At 25.9% G+C, this 26,291-nt stretch overlaps 3 protein-coding genes across 3 annotated transcripts; 1 reads left to right on the top strand and 2 right to left on the bottom strand.

Annotated features, from left to right (window-relative positions):
• Window positions 1-4,015: 4,015 nt before the first annotated feature.
• On the top strand, window positions 4,016-10,005 carry LOC113554316 (sodium channel protein Nach-like). The gene is made up of 11 exons (XM_026958103.1): window positions 4,016-4,102; window positions 4,996-5,190; window positions 5,277-5,421; window positions 6,291-6,424; window positions 7,666-7,750; window positions 7,809-7,907; window positions 7,976-8,159; window positions 8,245-8,298; window positions 9,425-9,536; window positions 9,605-9,729; window positions 9,799-10,005. The coding sequence occupies exons 1-11, from the start codon at window positions 4,017-4,019 to the stop codon at window positions 9,978-9,980; spliced, it is 1,401 nt and encodes a 466-aa protein (XP_026813904.1). The 5' UTR covers window position 4,016; the 3' UTR covers window positions 9,981-10,005.
• LOC113554315 lies at window positions 9,971-16,774 on the bottom strand. The gene is made up of 9 exons (XM_026958102.1): window positions 16,683-16,774; window positions 15,455-15,643; window positions 12,746-12,913; window positions 12,463-12,630; window positions 12,167-12,411; window positions 12,011-12,101; window positions 11,779-11,895; window positions 10,436-11,698; window positions 9,971-10,330 (listed from the first exon to the last, which is right to left on the bottom strand). Exons 1-9 carry the CDS (start codon window positions 16,738-16,740, stop codon window positions 10,119-10,121), a joined length of 2,511 nt encoding a protein of 836 aa, XP_026813903.1. The 5' UTR covers window positions 16,741-16,774; the 3' UTR covers window positions 9,971-10,118.
• Window positions 16,775-18,834: 2,060 nt separating this feature from the next.
• Window positions 18,835-25,878, bottom strand: LOC113550967. Its single transcript, XM_026952944.1, has 12 exons — window positions 25,769-25,878; window positions 23,907-24,107; window positions 21,807-21,974; window positions 20,973-21,211; window positions 20,819-20,909; window positions 20,593-20,712; window positions 20,280-20,516; window positions 19,982-20,223; window positions 19,826-19,916; window positions 19,588-19,707; window positions 19,078-19,521; window positions 18,835-19,001 (listed from the first exon to the last, which is right to left on the bottom strand). Exons 1-12 carry the CDS (start codon window positions 25,827-25,829, stop codon window positions 18,835-18,837), a joined length of 2,181 nt encoding a protein of 726 aa, XP_026808745.1. The 5' UTR covers window positions 25,830-25,878.
• Window positions 25,879-26,291: the final 413 nt, after the last annotated feature.

The following is a 26,291-nucleotide window of genomic DNA, read 5'->3' as shown; positions in this document are numbered from 1 at the left end:
ACCAAAGTCAGTTACATATAATGTTATGCGCGTTCGTACGTCGGATATTCCCATAGACTGTATAATGATAAATTTATATATATTATATAATTATATATTATTATTATTATTATAATATTATTGGTGGGCAATTTCCGATCGATTGATATGTAACGTAAATATAATATCACGACAACGGGTATGTTTTGTTTATTCAGCAAAGTATTTTAATTTCGAAAAATTACCAACGATTTTTAATATTTTAACATAATAATGTACATGACCTAGATGTTTTTATGATTATTTTTTTTTGTTTTAACCTTTCTTTAAAAAAAACATAATACAATTTATTATACAACCGTCGAATATAATACAATAATTGACGAAGTTTACGAAGATCTATCGATTCACTGTATTATAATATTATTTTTAAATCAACTACCCGTATCGTCTGTGTTTCGCTTTAGGACACCAAACTTTTTACACTACTAATGTCTTGTAATCTATTATTATTAAATAGGTAATAATATTATAATACGTCGTAGTCGGACACAGCAGGTCTGTAGACCACGATCGCTCATTATTTTATTGTCCGTTCGTGTAATTTACAATAGTGTCTAAGACGCGTAAAAGTATGCCTGCACCGCTGCAGTACCATGATAATTCAATGGACATTCGATGCACCTTGTGCGACACGCGCACTGGAGATCGTTTGATGTGTCGGTCTGAATTGTTTTGTTAAACCAAAACAGCCGAATGAAACCTACAACCGCAAATCATAATGTGCCAAATGCCAATAATATGACGTGTTTAAAACGTCAACGCGTATATGCTCGAAGTTGTATATGAAAATCAGAAAAAACGGTTTCGCGGACGAATATGTCAGTGCAGACAAATTCTGCTTAGATCAAACCAACGGCGACGACTGGATATGAATTACAATTATATTATATTGCAGAATTAAAGCATATTATATTATCCGCCCCGTATGTGAAGGAAAGCATTTTCCCTTTTGTACCTATACGAATATATAAGTCGATAAAACGCCATTTCACTATACATAATATGAGTTGTTTACCAATTTTTATTTTCGTTTTTAGTCATTATTTCCGTAAATTATACAAATAAAACTTTTTTCTTAGAAACAATCTTAAATTATGTTTTAAAATAATAATATTAATACGGTCATCAGTAATTTTATAAAATGTTTATTTATCCATATACAATCAATGCGTAAATCATTAAAATATTCACATGGCAACGTTTAGCGGGATTTTTCTTCTATCAACAACACAGAAAACGATTAATTTTGTATTCAATTTTGTAGATTTGTACGTTGTCGAAATTCGTGGTCAGCGTCATTGCGTCAAATCGATTATATAACACATGAATAATTACGAATGTTGAAGACGTTTGTGGGTATCCAGTCCCGGAGTCAGTTCGGTTGATCGTGTAGTAAGGTAACGGCTGATGAGAACTCAGCGCTTTGACATACCTAATCTAGCTATACCCGCCGGAGTTTACGACAAATAGTATCCGGGAACAATGCACATGAATTATATCTCCGAAGACTTCGAGGAGTCTTTCACAGTCATCTTTGGCCATCTTTGTGCCGAATAGAATCTATGAAACGACCGGGACCCCCAAATAATACGCGGTAATAAGTTTACGGACATAAAATCGCCGGGCAGAATTCCTACTTTACTTTTCTGACGGGGAACTATAATACATTATAACCAGTACCGGAGAAATGCTCCGTTCTGCAGCACTAATTATGACCGTGATTATGGTATGAGCCTGAAGCCGTTGGGGACAATTCTATATACTTGGCGAACGGCTCGAGATTCGAGAACAGCAATTTAAAAGTTACAGGATAAGTCTGTGCACTATCGATTAACTGTGTGTAAAATTTGAAAATAATTATAAAACGTTTTAACTATTTTTAACATATCTACATATTATTTAATAAAATGTATACAATGTCATTTTTGATGTTTACAGTGTCGATTCGCTTTATACTCATGTAGGTATAATGTGTGCGGGATTGTTGGATTTCTGTTTCTAATAAATAGAAAACATTAGAGAAGTAAAAAATAGTTTAAATATTAATCCCATTTTATATGTATCAAGACTATAAGCTGATTTTAATTTTTTCACAACTTTGTCAAAGTTGTAGAAGATTGTTAGAAAGGCACCATAGTGGTTTATAAAATATATTATTGAAAAATTCGTAAAAAAAATATCTTTGTTCAAAAATGTTGTTAAATCAACAATAATTAAGTATAGAAATGATTTTTTTTATTTTAATTCGATTAACCGATTTATCATTATTTTGGTTAACATAACAACGAGTTTACCCGTGGTCTTTCTTATAGAATTTAATTTGAAATTTTAAAAATAGCAGTATAAATGTGAAAAGTTTGTAGTGAGTCGTGAGATAATACCTATATAATAATCAAATGTATTCCATTATAATTGTGCGATTGTGCAATGTTATGCAAAGCATGCCGTTTGGAACTATCACTTTAATTGTTTCGTTAATGTAGAACAAATATTAATATAGTTGTTTATTTAAAATTAATAAATTAATATGAGCACTTCAAAGTACAAAGTCGTAGAGGTTTTATTTCAAAACTCAATGATGTATGAAGAGCTAGTATATATTAAATTAATGGATCATTTCATCATTCTCAAATCTAGATACATGATTGATTAAATATAATTGATCAGTCACTGCTTAACGTGACAAAATAATATGTTGAAAATAATACAAATATTCAATCGTTTTAAGAATAACATATATGTTAAATTATAATTTAATTTATTTGATGAAATACTTTGTGCAAATATTGTATATAGACTAATCAATAGGTGACTTAGCACTATTTATATAACTACAAAACAATTCAATTTTTAATGTTTTATTTAAATATAGCGGCCCGTGAAACTCGCTTTGGGTGATACTCGGTGTAAGTGAGACTCCTAGAATGGATGGAAGAGCTTGAAAATGAAAAGTTTTCAAAAAATGAAGATTTAACGGTTATAAGTCCGTGGTGATAGTACCGTCAATTGCATTAGTCATTATTATATAATTTATTTAATATATTATATTTATAATATTAAAAATATAAAAATAACATGTGTTATCAGTCATTATCATTTGGTGTAAAAGTTTGTCTTGTCGCATGCCTGGTTCTTTTTTGAATGTATAAAAAATAAATAAGACGAAAAATGGTAATCGAGTGTCTAGCTATCAGTCCTCATTCGATGCAAATCGATACCTGTGCTGGGCAATCACGACTTAAAATAATTAATAAAAATGAGCCACGATGAAAAAAAAGATTTAGAATCACACAAATAAAAGTATACGCATACAATATATATTAATAATAAATGGATAATACATTAATCTATGTCACACATCAATTTTATATGAAGACAATTAATTCAACAAAAACTATTTTTATACATTGAGAATAAAATAAGCGTTATTAATTGTTATTATAAAAAAGTACAAAGATTAATGTATTCAATTAATATGTATTTATCGATTATAGTTTATTATAATATGGCTCGATTCACGGGTACAAATGACAAATAGATCAGATAAGTATTTGACGACTTGTATATAATGTTTTTACGTACTATACTACTATAATATAAATTACGATGAAAGGTATACGTTAACTACAATATGCATTACAAAATTATATTATGTATTGATGTATAATAGGTATGATATATAAATAACATTCTAAAATTTAGACTCTAGATTAATCGTATTGCCGTTTCACATTTGCAACGACTAAATTACAGGATCGAGTTGATTTAATACATACCTAAACTGTACATTAAAATACGTTAATTGACATAATATGAGGCTGAAAGGAATGGAATATTTTCGTGTTGCCCTCCGATAAAAAGCATTGATAGGCTAGCTACTAACCCGATTTACACCACCATTATACGAATAATGAACTATAAAAGGTATACTAGCCGATACGATGGCAATAAATATGTATCATTTTAACGCCACCATGCGTAGAATATGGACGTATTTCAGCAACAGCACGGTACACGGCTTTCATTACATTGCCGACAAACACCGTCATTGGACGGAGAGGTGAGTCAAACTGTCAAAGGCTATTTTAAGTGATATATATTACGATGTAAATATGTCTAATAAACACAAAGCTGTGAAGTGTGTTGCTACGTTTGTCAAGATATGTTTATTATTTTCGTATTCTTATTTATACACCTACTTTACCTAATACATAAAATATAAATATGATATAATTATAATTTTTTTAAATAATGATTGTGATGTAATCAGCATAATGCTACTAAAACTAAAATTAAAAATATACAATTTTAAAACTTAAAATAAAATTAATTAATTAATTAATTAACTTTAAAATGTCAGTATAAATAATCGATGTATGGAAATCAATTTTGAGCAGACACGGTTTTTCAGTCTACATGTCTATGCTATTTTACTATATATAATATATATATATATATATTATATATGATATGTATACAGAATAAATCGGTGGCAACGAGTTTCATGGACCATTCTCGTTCTAACCGGTAGGACATTCTAATACAGTTAACAGATGATTTTATTTTACTTTATTACTATACGTTTATACGTTGATACGTTTGACACTCAGTTTGACGCTACTCGTGATTATTATATAAATCAAATTTTTGTTTATGTATAGGTAAAACAAAAGTATAAAACATAATATTAAGTAATAGGTACATATTAATACAATTATAAAGATATAATTTATTTATTAGTAAAATATAACGAGAAGGTTGATCTAAATATATACATAATAGGAAAAATATAACGGCCTGCTCATAAGTCATAATTTTTTCAAAAACAAATCGCATATGTAATATAACAATTATAATTTACTATATTATTTTATAAAACATTACTACTAGCTGTTATAAAAACCTTATAACTAAATTTTAAACATGCTTCGATAATGTTTTGTTATCCACAAGAGTTTTTTGGGTTTTGACGTGTTTCATATCTTGTCTTGCTACGAGAGAATATCTCCAAGCCACTTGGTACGCTTACAACAATAACGCCGTCAGCTTTGTCACCGACACCACATATCTGGATTGGAACACGAGTTTCCTCTCGCTATCGATTTGCGAACAAGAGTCACCAGACAAGTTGTACGATTTGGCTTCCAAGTGCGAACGTCATATTGAATTATAATATTATATTATATTTACATTTTATCAAATATTTAAACAATTTTTCGAAATAACAATTACAGGTTGTACGGCACTGATCGAGATTTAAACATTGATTTTTATCTACGGGACATCGCATTCTATGACGGCGCATGTTATTCGTGCGTCACCCATTGTCAAAAAGGAACGTTGAACTGCACTACAAACTACGATCAAATCATACGTGAAGTAAATTTTATAAACAAACATAAATTATGCGACCGTTGAAGCAAGGTTACTGGAATTTAGCTAAGTCTTTATCAATATGTCCAATAGTCAATATCATTAAGTATAATATGCCGTTAATACAAATATTGTTATTTTAGATATTCGAACATATAAATTATATTTATTAAAAAAGATATATGATTTAAATTATTAATTAATAAAAAAAATACAGTTTTTAAATTCAGCCAACTGTGGCTTTTATTTGCTATATCTAATAAAAGTTATTATATATCGTCTAGCTTTGATTATAACTTCATGACATTACTTAATTTTATTTTTCTCTAAAATTTATTTCACGAAAAATTCCGTTTATAATATACTTAATAATATTAGTAATTATTAATAATAAGTCATTGAACAGAGTTACGCACTGAAATAAAAAAGTACATAAACTACAATAAAATTGTATATTATTTCTCTTTTGGGGGAAGGTCGTAGAGATTTATTAATATCAAGCTTCATGAATTCATGCCATTTTATAATCACTAGTTACATAAACTATTTAAGTGTAATTGTAGATATGAGACATCTAAAGTTGAGCAAATAGACTACATTCTTTTAATTATATACAAGAAGTAGGAATTTAGAGGGTTTTAAGAAAAATTACATATTTTTAATATATTATTTTAAAATTAATTAATTAATATATATTAATCATGTAATCATTACTTACAACTGAGCGATATTTACATTGTAATGGGAGCCCTGGATAAAAAATTATGTTACTTAATAGCTTTGAATGCTTTGATTACATAGTGATCAGGCTCAAACAGCGGTATGGTAATATTATTGCACGCGAATCATATTAAATTGTTTAACTCGTCCGGTAGATTCGATCGGAATGTAAAGATCTGATTGGTAACTGCTATTGGAATGATGAACCGTTCGAATGTTGTGATCAATTCTTACCAATAACGACTGAAAGTGGTGTATGTTTTATTGTAAACTCCTTACACACAGTAAAGTGAGTAAAATAAAACGTACAGTACATTTATAACTATAATACCTATTTATTATTAAATTAAACATATTCAAAATAAATTATTGTACTCAGAGGTGTACATGGGTGGGTTGGAGCATTTGATCATCATATGGCTTTTTTTTATAAAGCTATAAATGTTCTTGGATCATTTAGATCATATACGTATATTATACATATTTGTTTATAATTTTTTAAACGATCGAGAGAGGGGGAATTTATCGTTAAAAATATATGTGGGTGAAATGCCTTAAAGCAGTGGTGGCGAACCTCTACAGCACGCGTGCCAAATGTGGCACGTTGATCAAATTTCAATGACGTGAAAAATTGAAATTATTAAAAATTATGCTATTTATAAAGTTTTGATTATAACTGTTATAAGAAATTCAAAAAAACAAATTATATACATTTTAAAAATTATAATTACAAAAAAAAAAGGTGTGCTTACTTGGTAAAATAATATATAATAAATCTGTAACTTTATTTTTATCCTTAGAAAATGTAATTTCCTTTGGACACGTGAAACATTTTCAAAATCTTGTTTGGAAAAGTTTGGCACTTGACCCCAAAAATGTTCGCCACCCCTGCCTTAGGGGAATATGTCCACATGTATACCCTTTTTATCTACATTGGTGATTGGTTAGGTTTTTCTACAGATTTTATCTTCACCCCCTTCCCTATAAAAGTCATATATATATATATTACTATTAAACTAATTTACTAAGTTTTTCAACCACTGTGTTGTGGAGAAGTTAACTTTAAAAAATATTTAAATTTGTCTGATAAAAGTCATTTTCCAACATTTAAAATTTTTAACAAGCATCGAAAATCAAATTTTTGGTACAAATGTGACATAAACAATTTTAAGAACTTACCTATTTTTATACGAAATAGATTAACAAAGTAATCCAGACACGTTTAATTTAAATTAATAAACTAAATTTTAATACTTTGAATAATTAAAATAATCATTATAATATTATAGCTATAATATGAACTTCCACACCCGAGATTATAACTTGTCATCTTATGGCATTTATGCTTACCTTATAAATATATAACTATACCTACTTAAATAACACTTTTAGAAATCTTATGTAGCTAATTATACTGAATAATATTGTTTACTACCAACATTATTGAGTCCAATTAAAATATTTATGTTTCATGGTTTCATGGATGTTTAACACCATAAAATTATTTGTATATTGCGATTATGTTTACAGAAAAGATGGAGAAAAATTAAAAATGATATCAAACCGAAAATTAGGACCCGGTAGCCTTTCTTTTACAGCTTACGAGTCTATAAAGGTATATTAATTATTCATGTTTACATATTGATTTATATAAATTGTATTTATGTGTATAGCTATTTATACACTCACCAGAAGATTTACCTTACGTAAACCATCCACAAGAAGAAAAATTTTTACTGAGTTGGGGTGTATCGTTTATGATGAAATACCAGGTGAAGTATAAGATCTTAAACTGTGTCTAAATTTTAATAAACCCTTAAACAACAATATATTATTATAGATTAAAGAGATCGAGAACGACCCGTTGTTAAAACAAGTAGATATCAAACAGAGAAATTGTCGTTTTCCAGACGAAAACAATTTAAAAGTTTACAACGTATACAGTAATTCCGCATGCATTGTGAACTGCAGAGCTGAAGCTCAGCTCAAAATGTGTAATTGTACGCCTCATTATTTGAAAATTCGTATGTATTTCAATAAACTAAAAAATTATACTTTATACTTATATATTATAATATAATTGATGTTTGTGTGTGTCTGTGTTTATAGCGGGAACACCAGTTTGTGGGATCGAAGGTCTTGGTTGTATAACTGAATATTCAGGTTTACATCCCGTTTATAATAAATAATAATAATATTATTAAATACTTACTACTCTATTTAGTGGTGTACCATGTTGGTGAAATATTGGGACTTTTCCTGGTTAGGCTGTTATTTATTATAATTAATAATTAAAGACATTCATACTTTATGGCGTATAGAAATATGTATTGAATAATAATAATTTTGAAAACATTATTGATATTGTTTAAAATAAAATTGATTTATAAGATTAAAAAAAACTATCATTATATAATATTATATATTTATATAACTATATATTTTTTTTTAACTTAATGTTTTATTCTGTTTTTGTTGATGAGAAATATGAACTATTTTGTTTATTAATTAATAATTAAAAGGAAACATATTGTATAAAACTTCAAAATAAGCATATATCTATTATAGTCCATACCAGGGGTCGGCAACCTTTTGAGATAACGGAGCCAAAAGTTATAATTTATATAATTTCCCAGTTTTTAAAGATCCACAAAAAAATTTTGTTTCAATATTTTAGTATTTGCTTTTATAAAGGTAATTGATTTTCGATTTAAAATAAACGAATTTATACATGAAATAATATTTATCCATGTAAAAACACACAAATATTTTTAGCACAAAACATATTCAAGTATTTTAGGTATGATAATAAATAGTACAGTTATTGAATAATAGACAGTTGTATCGTTACATCAATGGAAGCATTGGGTTTGCATACATTTGAAAAGTTAGGTACACACTTTTAATTTTAATTGATTGTGATAGCCTGTGTAGATATTTCATATTCTTAAAAACAAAAAATATGTAATGTTAAATAATATATATTTTTTTATATAATTATTTATTTTTTTTTTTTTATAATAAAATAATTATTTTTGCGTATGGACCTGGAGAGCCGCAACTTAAAATCGAAAAAGCCGCAGGTTGCCGACCCTTGTCTATTCTCTAAAAAAAACACTGAATATATACGAGATGAAATAAATTTGAGGACTGATAAAATAGTTTTCTCATATGGATATTTTTTATAGTTCATCAACTGTTATATTAAAAGTTTAAATTTTAATCGAAAATCAACTCTGATTAAATATTATGATATTACAGTATAAAAATATAAAAAAATGTGTTGTAGAAATATTTAGAGCACTAAAAACACGTGATTTCAATAAGTTGGGATTAGTGTGTGATTGCATATCTAGTTGTACTGAACCAGAATATAACGTTTTGAGCAAAGAAATTGGGTCGTAAGTTCAAATATAATCATAATATTTTATTATATTCATAATAAAAAACATATATTATATACTGTTAGTTTAACTACTGAAGACCAAGATATCGAAGATTTTAAATATGGATCAAAAGTAATCATCGCATTAGATAGACTACCAAATGAAAGACTTAAAAGAAATGTAGTAAGATCTCGTATGGACCTCATCGGTAAGTTATACTTCATAAACAAACTATTGAAAATAACGATTTATGTAATAAATAATTTGTTCTATATAGTTTCAATTGGAGGAACTTTAGGTCTATTTCTTGGAGTCAGTCTGTTAAGTATTGTTGAAATAGTTTACTTCTTTGTTGTTTGGACACATAAAAAACCACAAAGCATTACAAATAACGTCAAGAGTAAAAAACAAGTGCATACATTAATTCAAAACACTAATAATTTGCCATTTTTACATTGAATTACTTTATGTACATCTAAAAAATAAAAATTAATTCATACATATATATTAGTTAAAATATTGAACACGAATAATATGAGATAAACCTTATCATAATGTATTAAAACAATTAATAAATAAACTTAAAACATAAATTATTCATTTGTTACTATTCGTCGTTAATTCCATGTTACAAGAACTTTCAGTATCCGTTTCAATGAAACGCTCATCCATTTCATCACTAGAAGGTTTATTAAAACGCGACAATATAAAGGACAGAGTGAACTTAAAAGTGAGAAGTACAATACTTAGGGCAGCGATATATTTGATAATTGTAACAGTACCAAATGTGTAAGAAGATTTCTCGTTTTCTATTAACATAAAAAATAAAAAACACAATTTAAATTAAACACTAATTGTAAAATAATATATAATAGCTATTAATTATTTATAAATTTTTTCTCGCATAAACTCACCATTTTGTTTTGCATGTTCTGCCAACTGATTACCAAAGTTTTGCATAGAATGATTATAAACCAAATTGTTTAATTCCGATTTATCGTGTTTTAAAATTATTATTGGCTTTTCATTTTTTAAGGGTATACTAGTATTTCTCAAATTCAAATGATAATAAGACTCGGTTGTTATATTAAGAACATTTTTATTGTTTAAAATTCTACTATATTCAAATTGTTTTAAGTTGGGATTTGAACGAGAGATATCAAAGACAGCCATTTTTTTATCAGGAACAATGGAGTCGTTTAAATATGCGACACCACTCGGTACACGAGTCGTTGAACTATTTAACGTTGTTTTGTTATCATTAATCGCGGTATTCTGTTTGGTCTGTTGAGTGTTAAGTAATTTATTACTCAACTGTTCAACATTGTTTGGTACACTTGATTTAATTGATGATTTAGTAGAATTATTTATTAATGCCGTAGGGGACGTGGAATTTTCCACTAAATATTTAGTGGCTATGGTAGATGAATTGATTTGTTTTACAATAGATACTATTGGAAATGTAAAAAGTGGTTTAACGGTTGAGTTAGAATAATTAACAGAAGTTTTATTTATCAAAGGAGAATTTTCCATCACAGGTTTAGTGATTATGACATTAGGAATAGAAATCACTTTTATGCTAGGATTAAGTCTATCTGGTCTGGAAATTGTATGAGAAACATTAGGTAGTATCGTAGTCATAAGTATAGTTTTATTTTTTATTAAATGTTCAGTTGATGAGCTAGAAATATTAGGGATTAAAGTCGTAGAAGGTGTATTGATTATTTTTGAGGAATTACTTTGATTGTTTACCACTATACTTGGAAGAACTGTCGACACTTTAGGAATCAAACTCGTAGTAATATTATTGGGATCAATAGAACGAAATGTTGTAGAATTAGAAACTAAAGCAATTTTTGGTCCTTCGGTGGATGTTGTAGTAGTTGATGGAATTAATACGGTTATAGACTTCGTTGTTGAATTTGTCATAGACACGGGTGTAGATGTAGATGTAGATGTAGTGTTCAAATATTTAACATCGCTTACTGTGGTGACTTTATCAATTGTTATTGTATCGTTGGGTCCATTTTTGGTAGTTGTTATTAAAGGACTAGAAGTTGTTATGTTTAAAACGGTTATATTTAATATTTTATTTTTTACTGGATTAGTAGCCGTGGTTGGAGTAGCAGTAGTTGAAGTAGTTAAATATAATCTTGTGATATTATCCATTGGTTTGACTGTAAATTAACGAATTTTAAGATAATAAATATACTATAGTAAGGACACAGATGAAACGCAATAATCAAAAGGTACTCACTATATGGACATTTAATTTGAATGTCTGAACAACAGTTTTGATTATTAAAACATTCCCAATCACATGAACACCTACCGTCCGTTATTTTTCCACAGTTATCATGACAACTGTTTACCTCTACAAACAATCAAATATTTCACATTATAATAATATTGTGTATTCATTGTATGTGATCAAAAAAAAAAAATTTAAGATACAAAACAATAAATCATAAATGTCATATTAAATTTACCTTCTTCGTACGGAAGATTATTACAACTATCACCCTCTGTAATAACTATATTATCAATGGCTGCCCTACAACTTTTCCCTTCAATTACGATCTACAAAGTAATAAAAGAATAATATTAAATATATATTTTAAAATACACAAATTGAATCTACTCACTCTAGAAGTAGTATTAAATTTATACAATCCAATTATAGCTCTTCCTTCTCCTTCGTGAGTTTCCCAGTGAGGTATGCCACCAAAAATGACTTTTAGAATAGGAGGACCGTTTGAACTTCCTGACAATACTTTATATGCAAATATTAAACACCTTTGTTTACTTCTAACTGAGCTAATTGGCGGTGATAACAATCGCCCTGTAGTAGTTGAACCATAATTTCCAGCATCCAATGATATATAATTACCTGATAAAAAAAAACTTGAATTTTGTTTAAATTAATTATATTTCTACTAACTTTTAAAATATTCAGAAGACCCTGGTGGTACGTGACGCCTGCTAACAAATAAAATGAATGACATTTTATCAGCCAACCAATCAATGTCGTTAAAAATATCATTTTTCCAACCACAAAATCTTTCATCTGACGATTCGAAGTCACAGGATAAATATATTTGATCATGTTCTGTTTAAAATATTTGGTTAATATTAAATTAATCAATGTTACAAAAAATGTACGCATTACTCATATATTATAATGTCTGCATTAATTTAATATTAATAGGTATATGTTTACTCACCTTTACATCCTTTCAATTCTTCATTCCATTCCAAATCTTCATTGCAATAAACATAACTTGGACCATCTATTGTATATCCAAAATCGCATATCACTTCTAACTTAGCACCTTGATTGAGAACATCTAATCTTCCATGAGGTATTAGATCTTGAATAGGACAACCTTCTCCTATTATGTAAAAATAAAAATATAGAATATAAATAATTTTATGAATCAAGAGAAAATCTCTTTTCTTAGGTACCTAATATTAAGTATTTACTTAAACTTTTGACTATAATGCGTTTCAAATACAACCCACAGTAATTTATTTCGCATTTTAAGAAAGTATTACTTTATTGACCTTGTAGATGATTTACTGTATTTTATTCATCGTAGTATTAAAAAAACATATAAATTTTAATTTTCTGCCTTATTTTCTTATTGCATTTGGAAATGAATTAAAAATATTAAAAATTAGAAGTAGACAATAACACAATATGATTTTATGTTTGAAAATGTATCGTAAAATTACGCAAATATCTAAATACCTACCTGATGAGTAAGATGAAAATAAAATTATATGTTTATATAAAAGAAAAGCGATACATTTATAATGTATGACACGATGTAATAATATATTAATAAAAAAAAATTAAACAGCACAAAATATAGTGCTCTACTATATTTTATGATGTTTAATAATTGTATTCAAATGCTCGATAATCTGTAACAACTAATAAATTATCTTTTATCCATTGTGATTATGCAGATTATGTAATTATACATTAATGCCCGAGTTCATACTTTGCCCGTAACGTAACTGAGCAATAAATTTATAATATTATAATATGTTTTTCATACTTCACACTTGTTATTTTATTTTACAGTTTATTTAATTAATTATGAAAAGAATTATTTTATTGAAGAAACATTGTAACATATTATATACATATACTTTGATATGGATTGCTTACATTTTTATATTATTATATTTAGTTTGTAAATATTTATTAATATAATTTATGAATATCAAAAGTGTTTTTTTTTATCACATTTTCCCTTTCTCCTATGACATATCATTAAAATATTTGTTTAAATTTTTACATTACAATAATATATTATATTGCTTTCGAACTATACATGAGCATTACTAGTACACTACCTACTCATTAGATCATAAAAAAACATACAATAAAACTTTATATTATAATGCTGAGATATTAAATTGAAAATGTTGTACTTATATTGAAACATTTTCCTGGCTAGTTGTATGATTATTTTTATAGTATCAAAGACTTAATGGTTAATATTGATTCGAATAAGAATTAAGATAGACAATGGTGATTAGTAGTAACAAGTAATATTGTTTGTTTATATAATTTAGGTACCTATTAACTTGTTTGTTATACTATACATGTGTACTATCAAGTTATATTTGGTTAGTAATATATTAATAATATTATTATTTTACTTAGAATAACTTAACAAAAAAAAAAAATTGGTCTTTGTACCAATTTTAGCTTTTTACTTCTCCTCTACCACTCTAGTTACACAAGGTTTTAGGTGATAAAAAAAAAATAATAATAATATTTAGTAATTTACTTTGTTATCACTGTCCACGACTAAATTAATTATTTTGTTAGCGTGTATCACATTTTGTCAGGTTGTAAACTTAGTAATAAAAAAAAAAATACAGTGTATATTTGTTGTTTTTGCTTCTGAACTTTGAATTAAATACCTAATATCTAATAAATTTAATTTAAAAGTTGGTGCTCCGAATACATTATTGCATATAAATATATAATATTCCACCTACGAATCTTTGTGATAGTACTATAGAAACAATACATTCAAATACGTCAGAGTAGACCTACAAACAGTTTCTTTCGCGTGGCTAATTATACGTAGAATTATCTCAAACTATAGGGACCCTAAACATCGAATAACTTTAATTCCTCCTGATAATAAAATTAAAAATATTATTTATTCGTAAGTTGTATTAATTACATTGTTTATAAACCATCCTTTCATTTTCAAATATAATCTTTAAACAAATAAAAAAAACTATGTTTATTGTTATGATTTTATCAACGTTTTTATTTAATCTATATATTTTTGGGCAAAGCCATGTGGGACTGCTAGTTATACATAATTTTAGACCTATATTTTATACTTAATCAAAATTACTCAAATAAATGATTAAAAAAAAAAATGTCGTAAACGTCTTAAAAAAATGTACAATTTATTAGTTTACATTCAACGGAGTTTAAAAAACGAACATTTATAATTGAGCTATTGAAGAAATTGTCTGTGTAATTGTTAAATAATTATAATATCGGTAATAAAATAAAAACTATTTCTTGAATTATTGTTGAATGGTATTTGTGAATTTGTTATAAATATTTATAAAATAGACTAATACAATTATTGTCATAAATACGAAAAACTCAAACTTTATGATCCATCATTTTTAATTTTTTCGACAACTTAATCGAGTAATATAGAATAATGATTAAACATATTATAATATTATTTAAGAACCTAAAAATTTATTAGGTACCACACTGTAAGTATATATTTTTTATCTGTTCCGTCGTCGTTCATGATCTATTAGTGTATTAAATTTGTAGTCTTGAACATTTTTGCCCTGCCGAATTTTATTTCTTGAATTTTATAATTTTGCCATTGCAACTATATTTATTACTAGTGAATCGATTAAATCAAACTTACTAGCGCAAATCGGATTCTCGGTGTCCCATTGCCCTCGAACACAAGTCGCTATCTCGTTACCACGAACCAATTTGAACGGCGGCAGGCAAGTAATCCTCGCTACCCGTCCTGAAGACCGCAATCTTACTCGACCGTTGTTTAGTTGTATGGTCGGGCATCGAGTTCTCGAAAGAGAATCACATTCTAATACTAGAATCAAGCACATGATTTTTATTTTTTATTTGTCAAGTTAAAAACGTAATTATTGCTATAGTCAGCTTTCCACAAACTATAATATTAACAAATAACATAACATAGATGCAATAATAGCTTATTTTTTTTTTATTTATTAAATACTCTCAAAAATTATAAATCTATAATAATAAAAATGTTTTCAAACAAATAATTAAAAAATAGTATTTCAATAAAAATAACAATAATTCAAACAAATCTGAAATTAATACTGAAGCCAAGGTTGTAATAATATGTCTTAAAATTGAATCGAATAGATATTTATTATTTTTCTTCGACTGACACAAAAATCCCTAGTACTCCTCAACATTTTTTTGTTGGCTCTTTTGACAGAACCTCGCATTTTCTATTCTTCTTAACATATTGTGTATGATTCGAAAGTCAGTGTCTACGAAATTTAATCTATGATTAAATTTTTTATTTGATTATATTAAAATTCTTATTGGCTTATTGTTGGAAATTAGCATACGTTTTCCAACTGTCAGAAGTTTCTAAGTTATTACATTTATTTTTATAAGTATAATTCACAATACATAGAATATATAGGTGGCAGTACTAATTTTATGTTTTTGATAATAAAAAAATTCAACATTTCCTTTAAATACTAAGACAACCAAAAAACTAGTATGTTGATTTTAACAGTTGTCACCATTAAAATTTCAAATAATTAAAATTTAATAAAAACAAACGTAAATTATTGTGCCAGATTTATTTATTGAAATCTATTTTTTAAGTAGATGACTCTATACTCTATAGTATATAAGTTATATAACTTATAAACTCGTAGTCTTACTTAAACCCGATCAACCGAATATAATATCTGTGTCTTGTGTATTTGCTTAATATTTAAGTAGTCATGTTTTTAATGATTATATACTATATAATTATAGTGAAATATAAATATAATATATATATATAAATATTTTTCGCATGACACACAATTTATTATTAAAACCTATTTTTAAATTAAACCTTTTAAAAATTATATTATACTAACCTTTACTCAGATACAAGTAAACGGAAAAGACAAATACAATACTGAATCCGCGGACCATCGTGAATAGGTTTGTGGACTATTCACACTATAACTGATTTCAGAATTGTCATGTATGCTTGGTACGTACACCACGACATCCTCTTTATCGCGCACCGGAACACCATCAGCGATAAACAAAAATAACATTAAAGGTCAATTATAGATTATATATTATGTTAATAATATCACAAAAACACATTTTTCGATTGATGAATGAAAAAATCTCAAATTTCTCTTTTTTGACTGGACAGTTGACAGGATTATTTGATTAACTGTTTGAGTACTTTTCGCTATAAAATCAATAAATTATAATATTTTCACGCGAAATACAATGCAATTTGAAGTAAATATGTAACAGTATGATAAATAATAAACACAGAGCTAGCTCATATTTTTATCTAGTATTTTATTTTCTATAATTAAGAGTTGATTATTTTTTTATTACTATTATTCAAATATAATAATATATCATTTCAATATATTATACCAATAAGGGTATAAATCATATTGAATCTAAATAATTAATAATGATAAAAATGTATCAGTTATGGTGTTTTAACCGTTAATTTTAACATTTGTAAATAGTTTCAATGATCCATGTCTTTACTATCTTAACAATTTTAAAAACTATAAAACCATTTTTATGTCATGCAATTACTGATATTTTTACAATATACACACTATACCTATGTCTCGTATGAAATCGTGTGCAAACGGTCATCCAATAAATTTACCCATACGTCTAATCGTCTAGGCACAGATTAATAAAATAATTACGCGTTTGAACTGCGCAATATATCAAAACAGTCAACAAACTAAAAGATTTTGTTTGGTAAAATATTTTTATTAAAAAAAAAAAAACAATTAAGATGATTAATAAAATATTGTTTAGTACCACCTATATACCTAAATAATGCAATAAAATAAAATTTATATAAACTATAAAGGAAAATTATATTCTTGTATGGCTGTATTCCTTCATCGGACATTACAGACTAGAGAAGACAGTCTAATAATAAAAAACTAATCAAATATTAAAATTATTCATGAATTAAATATGCATACTCAATATATTGTATAAAATATCTGTAAACCTGCTATAATTTAAATCTCATACTATATAACGTAAGGTTTTTTTAAAAAAGAAAATTTATCCTAGATACCATCAATATACTTATAATAGTATATCTAATTTAAAAATATGAAAAAAATTTGATGAAAGCAGTTATCCATTGATAATATTACAGTTTTAACCTATACTAGTTTAAAGGTACATACCTATTTTAAGCTTATAAAATATTATGACACTAATTCTGCTTTAGACAACTTATTAGGAATACCAGGTATTGTAAAATAGAATAAATTTTGAATCAGAAGAATTTCGTGAGGCACTAGGTGATAGTAAATACTCGTATAAAACCATTTGGCTTCTTCAATTATTAATTTTTATATAATTTAAGTTTTCAACTATAAAGGCCTATCTTATAAAAAGTACGTTTACTGCCTTACTGTCTATATACCTAGCTATAAAAATATTTTTTCGTATTCCATTGAAACACAATCACATTTACCTAAACTATTCCAATATAAAGAGTAAAGACTTACATATTTTCATTTCTATGTTATATTAAGTTAAATAAAATCATTTTGAGAACTATAACACCTTTGATGATACTAAAGGTTTGATAGTTTTAAAAAATAACTGTGGTACAAATATTAAAAGAAAAATGTCCATGTTTTCATTATTTGTATATAGGAACATAATTTTTTTACTTTATTTGCTTTAAATTTTTAATCAATAATAATAAAATAATATGCTTAACAAACATAATTAAAATATATAATCTTTATATAATTTAAAATAACAGCGAATGAAAAACAGGAAGTTATATTATTTTTGATACTTATATTATAATTAATATAATATAAGAAGTATATCTACGATAGAACTTAGGTATATAAAAATGTGCAATTGTTAGATTATTTAAAAAAATTGACAAATAGTTCAATAAATACATTAACATAAATCTAGATAATTAATGCATTTAAAAGAAAAAAAAGCAGACAATAATAAAATTCATTTTTGTAAATTATTTATCCAATAATTCAACTTTTAAATTTTCAACTCAGCGAAAGCTTGATCTTTCATATAGATTGGTTTCTTGATAAGCAACTTTATAAAGTGATAAAAATGCTTTAAAATGAATAGTATAACACTTACAGCAGCAAGGTATACAATAATATAAATGGTATTATACACATGTGTCAATGTAGCGTTCTCTATACAAACAGAAATTACAAAATATAAATACCAAAAAATGTAAAAATTAGATATACAACATTTTTAAAAACTCACCGTTTTTTTTCGAGTCTTCTGAAGGATTAATAGACTCGGTAGTTACAATTGGTAAATTGCTATAATTATTGTTGAATAAAAATACGTATGTGTTTACAGTCTTATTATATTTTAAAGGTATTATAGAGTGTTTAGGATTTAGTTTAAATACGTCAATTGTTAAATTTTTATTGGAAAAAGTAGACGTGTTAAAATCATTGTCAATATTTAGTGAACGGCGGGTTATTAAACGATTTAATGTTGAATTTGTGAAATGCGTTGTGTTCGATAACTTGTCAGTATTCGTTAAAGTAGGCATGTCAATTGTTATTGCATCGTTGTAGCCTTTCTTGGGAATAATTGTTACATTTAAGATTTTATTTCTTTCTGAAGTCATCATTGAGATCAGTGTAGAAGTTGTCGTAGTAGCTAAATATAATCTAGCAATATCATCCATAGGTTTGACTGTAAATTAATAAATTATAATTAATATAGTATAAAAAAAACGTACTAAAACGTAATAATACGTACTATAAGGACATTTGATTTGTATGTCTGGACAACAGTTATTATTATTATGACATTCCCAATCACAAGAACAACCAATACCGTCTGATATTTTTCCACAGTTGTCATGACAACTGTCAATCTCTGCAAATAGTCAAATTTATCACAATAGGATAGTATTGTAAATTTGTAAGTGATCAATACAAAATTTAAATTATAAAACGATAAATTATAAATTCAAATAATTCAATACTATACTTACCTTCTACGTACGGTTGTTTATTACAACTATTACCCTCTGTAATAACAATATTATCAATGGCTGCTTTACAACTTTTCCCTTCAATTACAATCTACAAAATAACAAAAAAATAATATCAAATATACGTTTTAAAATATACAAATTGAATCTACTCACTCTAGAAGTAGTATTAAATTTATACAACCCGATTATAGCTCTTCCTTCTCCTTTATGCGTTTCCCAGTGAGGTATGCCACCAAAAGTGACTTTTAAAATAGGAGGACCATTTGAATTTCCTGACATCACTTTATAAGCAAATATCAAACATCTTTGCTTATTACTAACCGGGAGAAGTGGCGATATTAATCTTCCGGTGTTAGTGAATTCATTATTTCCAGCAACCAAAGATATATAATTATCTAAAGATAAAAAATTAACTTTAATTTTATTTCAAATTAATTGTTTTCTTATTTACTTGTAAAATAGTTAGAAGATCCAGGAATTACGTGACGACTGTTAAAGATGAATGATATTTTGTCAGCCAGCCAATCGGTGTTATTGAAAATATCGTTTTTCCAACCACAAAGTGTTTCATCTGACGATTCGAAATCACAGGATAAATTCAAAATGTAAGCTGCAGTAGCCACCGTTTCTAGTTTGACAGTGGTTTTAGTTGTTAAATATAATTTAACAACTTCGTCAATTGGTTTAACTGTCAATTAATTAATTTTATGTATAAAAATTATAAATATATTATAATGATAACACCAATGAAATGAAATACTCACTATACGGACATCTGATTTGTATATCTGGGCAGCAATTATTATTTTTATAACAAGACCAATCACATGAACAACCAACACCATCGGATATTTTTCCACAGTTGTCATGGCAACTGTCGATCTCTGTAGACAGTTAAATATCACGTTATGATATTATTATTGTGTTTAGCGAATTCAATATTAAATTTTATATTGAATGAATATAGATTTTTTTTTCATGTTTATTTACCTTCATCGTACGGTCGTTGTATACAGCTATCATCCTCTGTAATTATCAAATTATCGATAGCTGCTTTACAACTACTCCCTTCAATTACGATCTATAAAATAAGATACATAAAATGAAACACACGTTTTTAAAAACACAATTTGAATATACTCACTTTATTTGAAACATTAAAACGATATAACCCAATTATAGCTCGTCCTTCTCCTTTGTGAGTTTCCCAGTGAGGTATTTCTCCGAAAATTACTTTCAGTGTTGGACGATTTTGTGAATCACTTGATGTAACTTTGTATGAAAATTGTAAACACCTTTGTTTGCTTGCAACTGGAAGGAGTGATGGAGATAATAATCGTCCAACGGTAGTGGAATTTCTCGCATTCAAGGATATATAATAATCTAGTTTAAAAAAAATGTTTATGTAGTATTATAATTCAAATTAATAATTTTAAAATTACAACGTGATAAATTTCTAAATCCAATCTTGCCGGTAATTTGTATTTAGAGACGTATGCATATTGTTTAATTATTTCAAAAACCATTCTAATTTATGGATTACGATTATAATGGAAAGGTTTTAAGTTTCAAAACTCAACTACTGCAACAATAAAATAAACGTTAAAAATTATTTAATATTTTTTAATATGTTATAAATTATGAAACATTTTCATTTAATAACTTGTAAAAATATTTGTAACATTTTTTATCTTCTTAAATATAAAATGTATATATTTTCCACATCATAAACACAATTCGGAATTTAGGAATGTAGGTCAATGTTTATAAAGTTAATTATTAATATTCACAAATACTATGAAATTGAAAAAAATGTAATGTATAGATTTTAAATAGAGTATATTATAATAGATACATTCTAAATTATTCATCTACTCGTATTTCTGAATCGTGGAGTGAGGTGAGAAAGCAGCATAATGTATACAATATCTAAAAACGTTTTACCTTTTAAAATTTAGCAGTATCATTAGGTACTTACTTGTAAAATATGAAGAAGAACCAGTTGTTACGTGATGTCTGTTACTATTTGATAGGACAGACGTTTTATCGGCTAACCAATCAATTTCGTTATAAATATAATTTCTCCATCCACAAAACCTTTCTTCTGGTGATTCGAAATTGCAAGATAAATGTATTGGATCAACTTCTATAGAAAAAAAAATGTATATTCGCACGTGAAATAGTATATGTTATTAAATTATTAAATGGCTTACAAATTGCAAAATCAAAAATATATTTTAGAGGATATAGTATTTCAAATTTAAATCATTTTTACAATAAATTTCAAAAATAAAAGAGTGGTCATTGGTCATTATCCATAAATGTAAGTCGTGGAAAATAACTTGAAAATGTAGTCAAAATGTTTCATTTATAATAATTATTGAAACTTAAAACTCTTAAAACTACAATTTGAACCATATTTAAATATCAATTTTTTATTTAAATTAGATATTTAAACGTTGAATAACAACTTAAATTATTTTGTTGTAATTCAAAAATGATTTAATTAATAATTACATTTTCAAAATATTTAGATACATAGAAGTATATTATTAATATGTTTACACTGCGAGCCTATCCATTCTATGGTATATCAGCATCGACTTATAAGTTAATAATATAATAAAATTTAATATTATAATTTATAATAATATAACTAATCTATGTTTCTGGTAATAATTAGTTCTATATTTAACTGACAATACAACACTAATAGAAAAATACTAAATAAAATATTACTATATTAGTTATATAAATATGTTATAAAATATTCTCAGAAATTTCTAACAAGCAGTCTTCGTTTAGAATCGCTTTTTTATATGCAATGGTCTATTATTGAATTCAAATTGAACACCATATCTATTATAATGAATAATTACCTTCTTAATGATAAGCTTTACTCGCTCTGCTATATAGCAGAGCGAGTTTTTTTATATTATTGTATTAAAATGTACAACATTATAAATTATAATATACAACACCGGCTAGTATAGAAGAACAACTCTTATAGAGTACATGACCAAAGTATATATTTATTAATTAGCAAAAGTTAAATAATCCGTACAATGCACAAAAATAGAAAACAAATATCTAATTTTTCATAATTATAGACACAAACATTTATTCAATGATTAGCTATCATTTTTATATTGATTTTAATTATCGTTGAACAGTATTAAATCACTACAATTCTACATAATGGCAGTTATAATAAAATATAATCATTCATTATAATTTTTAATATTGAATTAGACAAAAATATTGTAAATCAATTTTTCAGAACTACCATAATAACTAAAAAGGCATTTAAAATCACACATTGGCAGTTTACACTATTAAGTTAAAATATAAAATAAATCTAAACAATTATTTTAATATCTTATATTGTATTACTCTAAAAAAAAAATAGCTAAGGAAATGAATTTATAAGTGTGTTAATTTATATTATATATATTATATATTAAAGTCAATACAAATACAATACTATCATATCTATTGTAAAAATTTCTTTTTCTATGCGACTTATTACTCGATAAGTCGTTCAAATTCGAAATATATTTAATTGTGTACTCAAATCCATATTTATGGAGATAATTTAAGCATAAATCTAATTTAAAATAACACGTAAAAAGTACAAATCATTACAGAAGCCAATGCCGTAGCCAGAATTTTTTTTTTTCAATTTTTGTTTACTATATTACCTACTTATTATATATTTCTTTATAATTTTATTAGCGTAAAATGATATAAGTATGTAACTGTTTGTTGTAATCATAAACCAATAACAATTTGCAATTTACGCTTTCCTATTAACGAGACAGCCTTAATTATTTTTGAGTAGATACATAGCCAAAAGTTGAAACGCTAAATTAAAATAAAACGTTCCCTAAATATTAAATAAATAGTTGTAAAAATTAAAATTACACTCAACTCTATTATGGCCTTATATGACCTTATAATTAAACTATAAAAATCCAAAGTCAATTGAAAAAAACCATTTTGATATTCTATATAAGTAACATAAGACTTTAAACGATTTAAAATCGTATAATGCGTTAATAATAATTAATCTATTTACTAGCACATATCGGAGATTCGCTATCCCACTTTTCTCCAATACAGGTCATCGTCTCGTTGCCGTTTACCAGAACGTATGGCTGAAAACAAGTTATTTTGGCTATGATTGCACCATCTGATAATATAAATCTCACATGGCCATTTTTGATCTGTAACTTCTGATCACATTGATGTTTAGGTGGTGCGGACTCGCATTCAAACGCTAGAAAAAAACATAAACAATGTAACGTGGTAATCCAATTTTTAGAAAAAACTATGATCCCTGGATTTAAGTTTACTATAACGTTAATAACTCAACAAACTTAAATATTTATAAAATTCAGTAAGAATAATAATAATAAAAATAATTAAAATTAAATTAAGGTATTACACCTAGTTACAGTTTAATGAAGATAGAATAATAATTTGAAATCTGTCTTACATAGAGAGAAGTATAATAGATACGTAATATAAGTAATATACCTAAGCCTAGTCTTCATTGGCTGTCACACATATGGAAATATAGAATATATACTTGAATATTACACTTGTGTGAAACAAAGAAAAATATTTACTGGTATGTCTTTTTAAATTAAAAATGAATTTGAATAACATATGAGTAAGTAAGTAAGTAACTATATCAATCAAAAAATTATATTATTCAATTTTCTACATTTTAATCCCTTTAAAGTTTAAATATATTTTTACTATTTTGTAAATTTTTTAAATTATTGCGTTAAAAAATAAATCAATAAAATAAATTTGATAAATTTTTCTAGAATATATTATAAAAATACTTACAATTTAAAATAAAACATTTCATTTAAAAAATTCAAAAATTCTAAGATTAATACTAGTATTTTGAATAACAACAACAATTTATAAACTATAAAAATCACTATAAAATTAGTAAATATAGGACTATAATCTGTTACTTATTTTATTTTTCACTGCTTTTAATTGGAAATTGTTAACTAATAAGTAAATAAAAAAAAATCTATAAAATAAATATCATAGATACTTTTTCATAATATTCGTTAATATATTTGGCGATTTGTTCTTTAGTATCGATTAAAATTAAAAAGTAATGATTTTAAAGCAAATTGAATACAGAACAAGAACAACGTATTTAGTCATTAGCAAGGTTTGGAACTTATAGCACTTAAAAACATCAAAATAAGCGCTAAAATGAAACGCATTGAAACCCACGAAATATACATACAAAGTCTGAAAATATGCATTTAACATATTTATTATTCAAACATTAGTATTAGTACTTAGTAGTAAAAATAAAATAAATACATTAAAAATTTAAAAGAAAAATATTGTTTTAAATATTGGATAAATCTGTATTATTTCTTGATAATAGACACCTCCATTTTTGAACTTTATTCGTGAACTAAAAAATTAAAAATTATATTTTACATTCAAATTAATAAATGCATTATTTTATATTTGTCTTACCTTCATTGTTACATTGAATAATTAAATGTTTTCACGAGTTAAAAATAGCGAAAACATACGAATGTACGATTGCATTAATATTAGTTTTTTAATTAAGTGCTTCAGTTTATTTTTCTCGTTGGTTGAAGAATGTAGATATGTATTTTATTTAAAATTTAAAGAATTTTTCAAAATATGTAAAAAAAAATGAAAAACTCCAAAAAACGCACTATCTTGCAAACTTTATGAAATATGCAAAATTATACACATTCAAATTTCAGTTTGGAGAAATGAATTTATTTCGCAAACTGCTAATTTTTAGAATTAATAAAAAACATATGCGAATCCTATAAGTCCCAAACCCTGGTCATTAGTCTTAAAATTTAAAAACTTGTATGGTTTAAATTATTATGTAATAATTTATAAAATTTATATACTAACCTAAAAATATGTTCAAATACAAGCACACAGAAAAAATAAGCATAACATTAAATCCATACATAGTGAACACACTGAACAGATTTATGAACGACTCCTGTCTCCTACGACAATTTAGCTTAGAATGTCAAAAATACGTTTAAACCTTCACTATATAACGTATATATAATGTGCATACTGTATACGTCCATATATTAAACCAAGAAATCTTCTTTATCAACTTTGTTCCGCACGCACACTGGAAAACCAGTGATAACCAAAAATAACATAAAAAGTCGATTATTTAAGTCAATATTTTATTTAATATTAATAAATAATAATATACATAAACAAAAAAAAACCTATATGAAATTATACATATTTATCTTTAAAATATATTAACTAATATCTATCACACAACACTTGTTATTCTTAAAACATTTTTTTTCTGTAATATTTAAAACTATCTTCTGAGCTAATCGAATTTGATTTTTGAATATCTTTTGATTTCTAAAACATGCATTATATTTAATTTAGATTGTACAAT

The sequence above is a fragment of the Rhopalosiphum maidis genome, chromosome 2, assembly GCF_003676215.2.
Source record: "Rhopalosiphum maidis isolate BTI-1 chromosome 2, ASM367621v3, whole genome shotgun sequence".
In the NCBI taxonomy this organism is placed as follows: domain Eukaryota; kingdom Metazoa; phylum Arthropoda; class Insecta; order Hemiptera; family Aphididae; genus Rhopalosiphum; species Rhopalosiphum maidis.
Note: the sequence above shows the minus strand (reverse complement) of the source record. Positions and strands in the feature narration are given on the sequence as shown.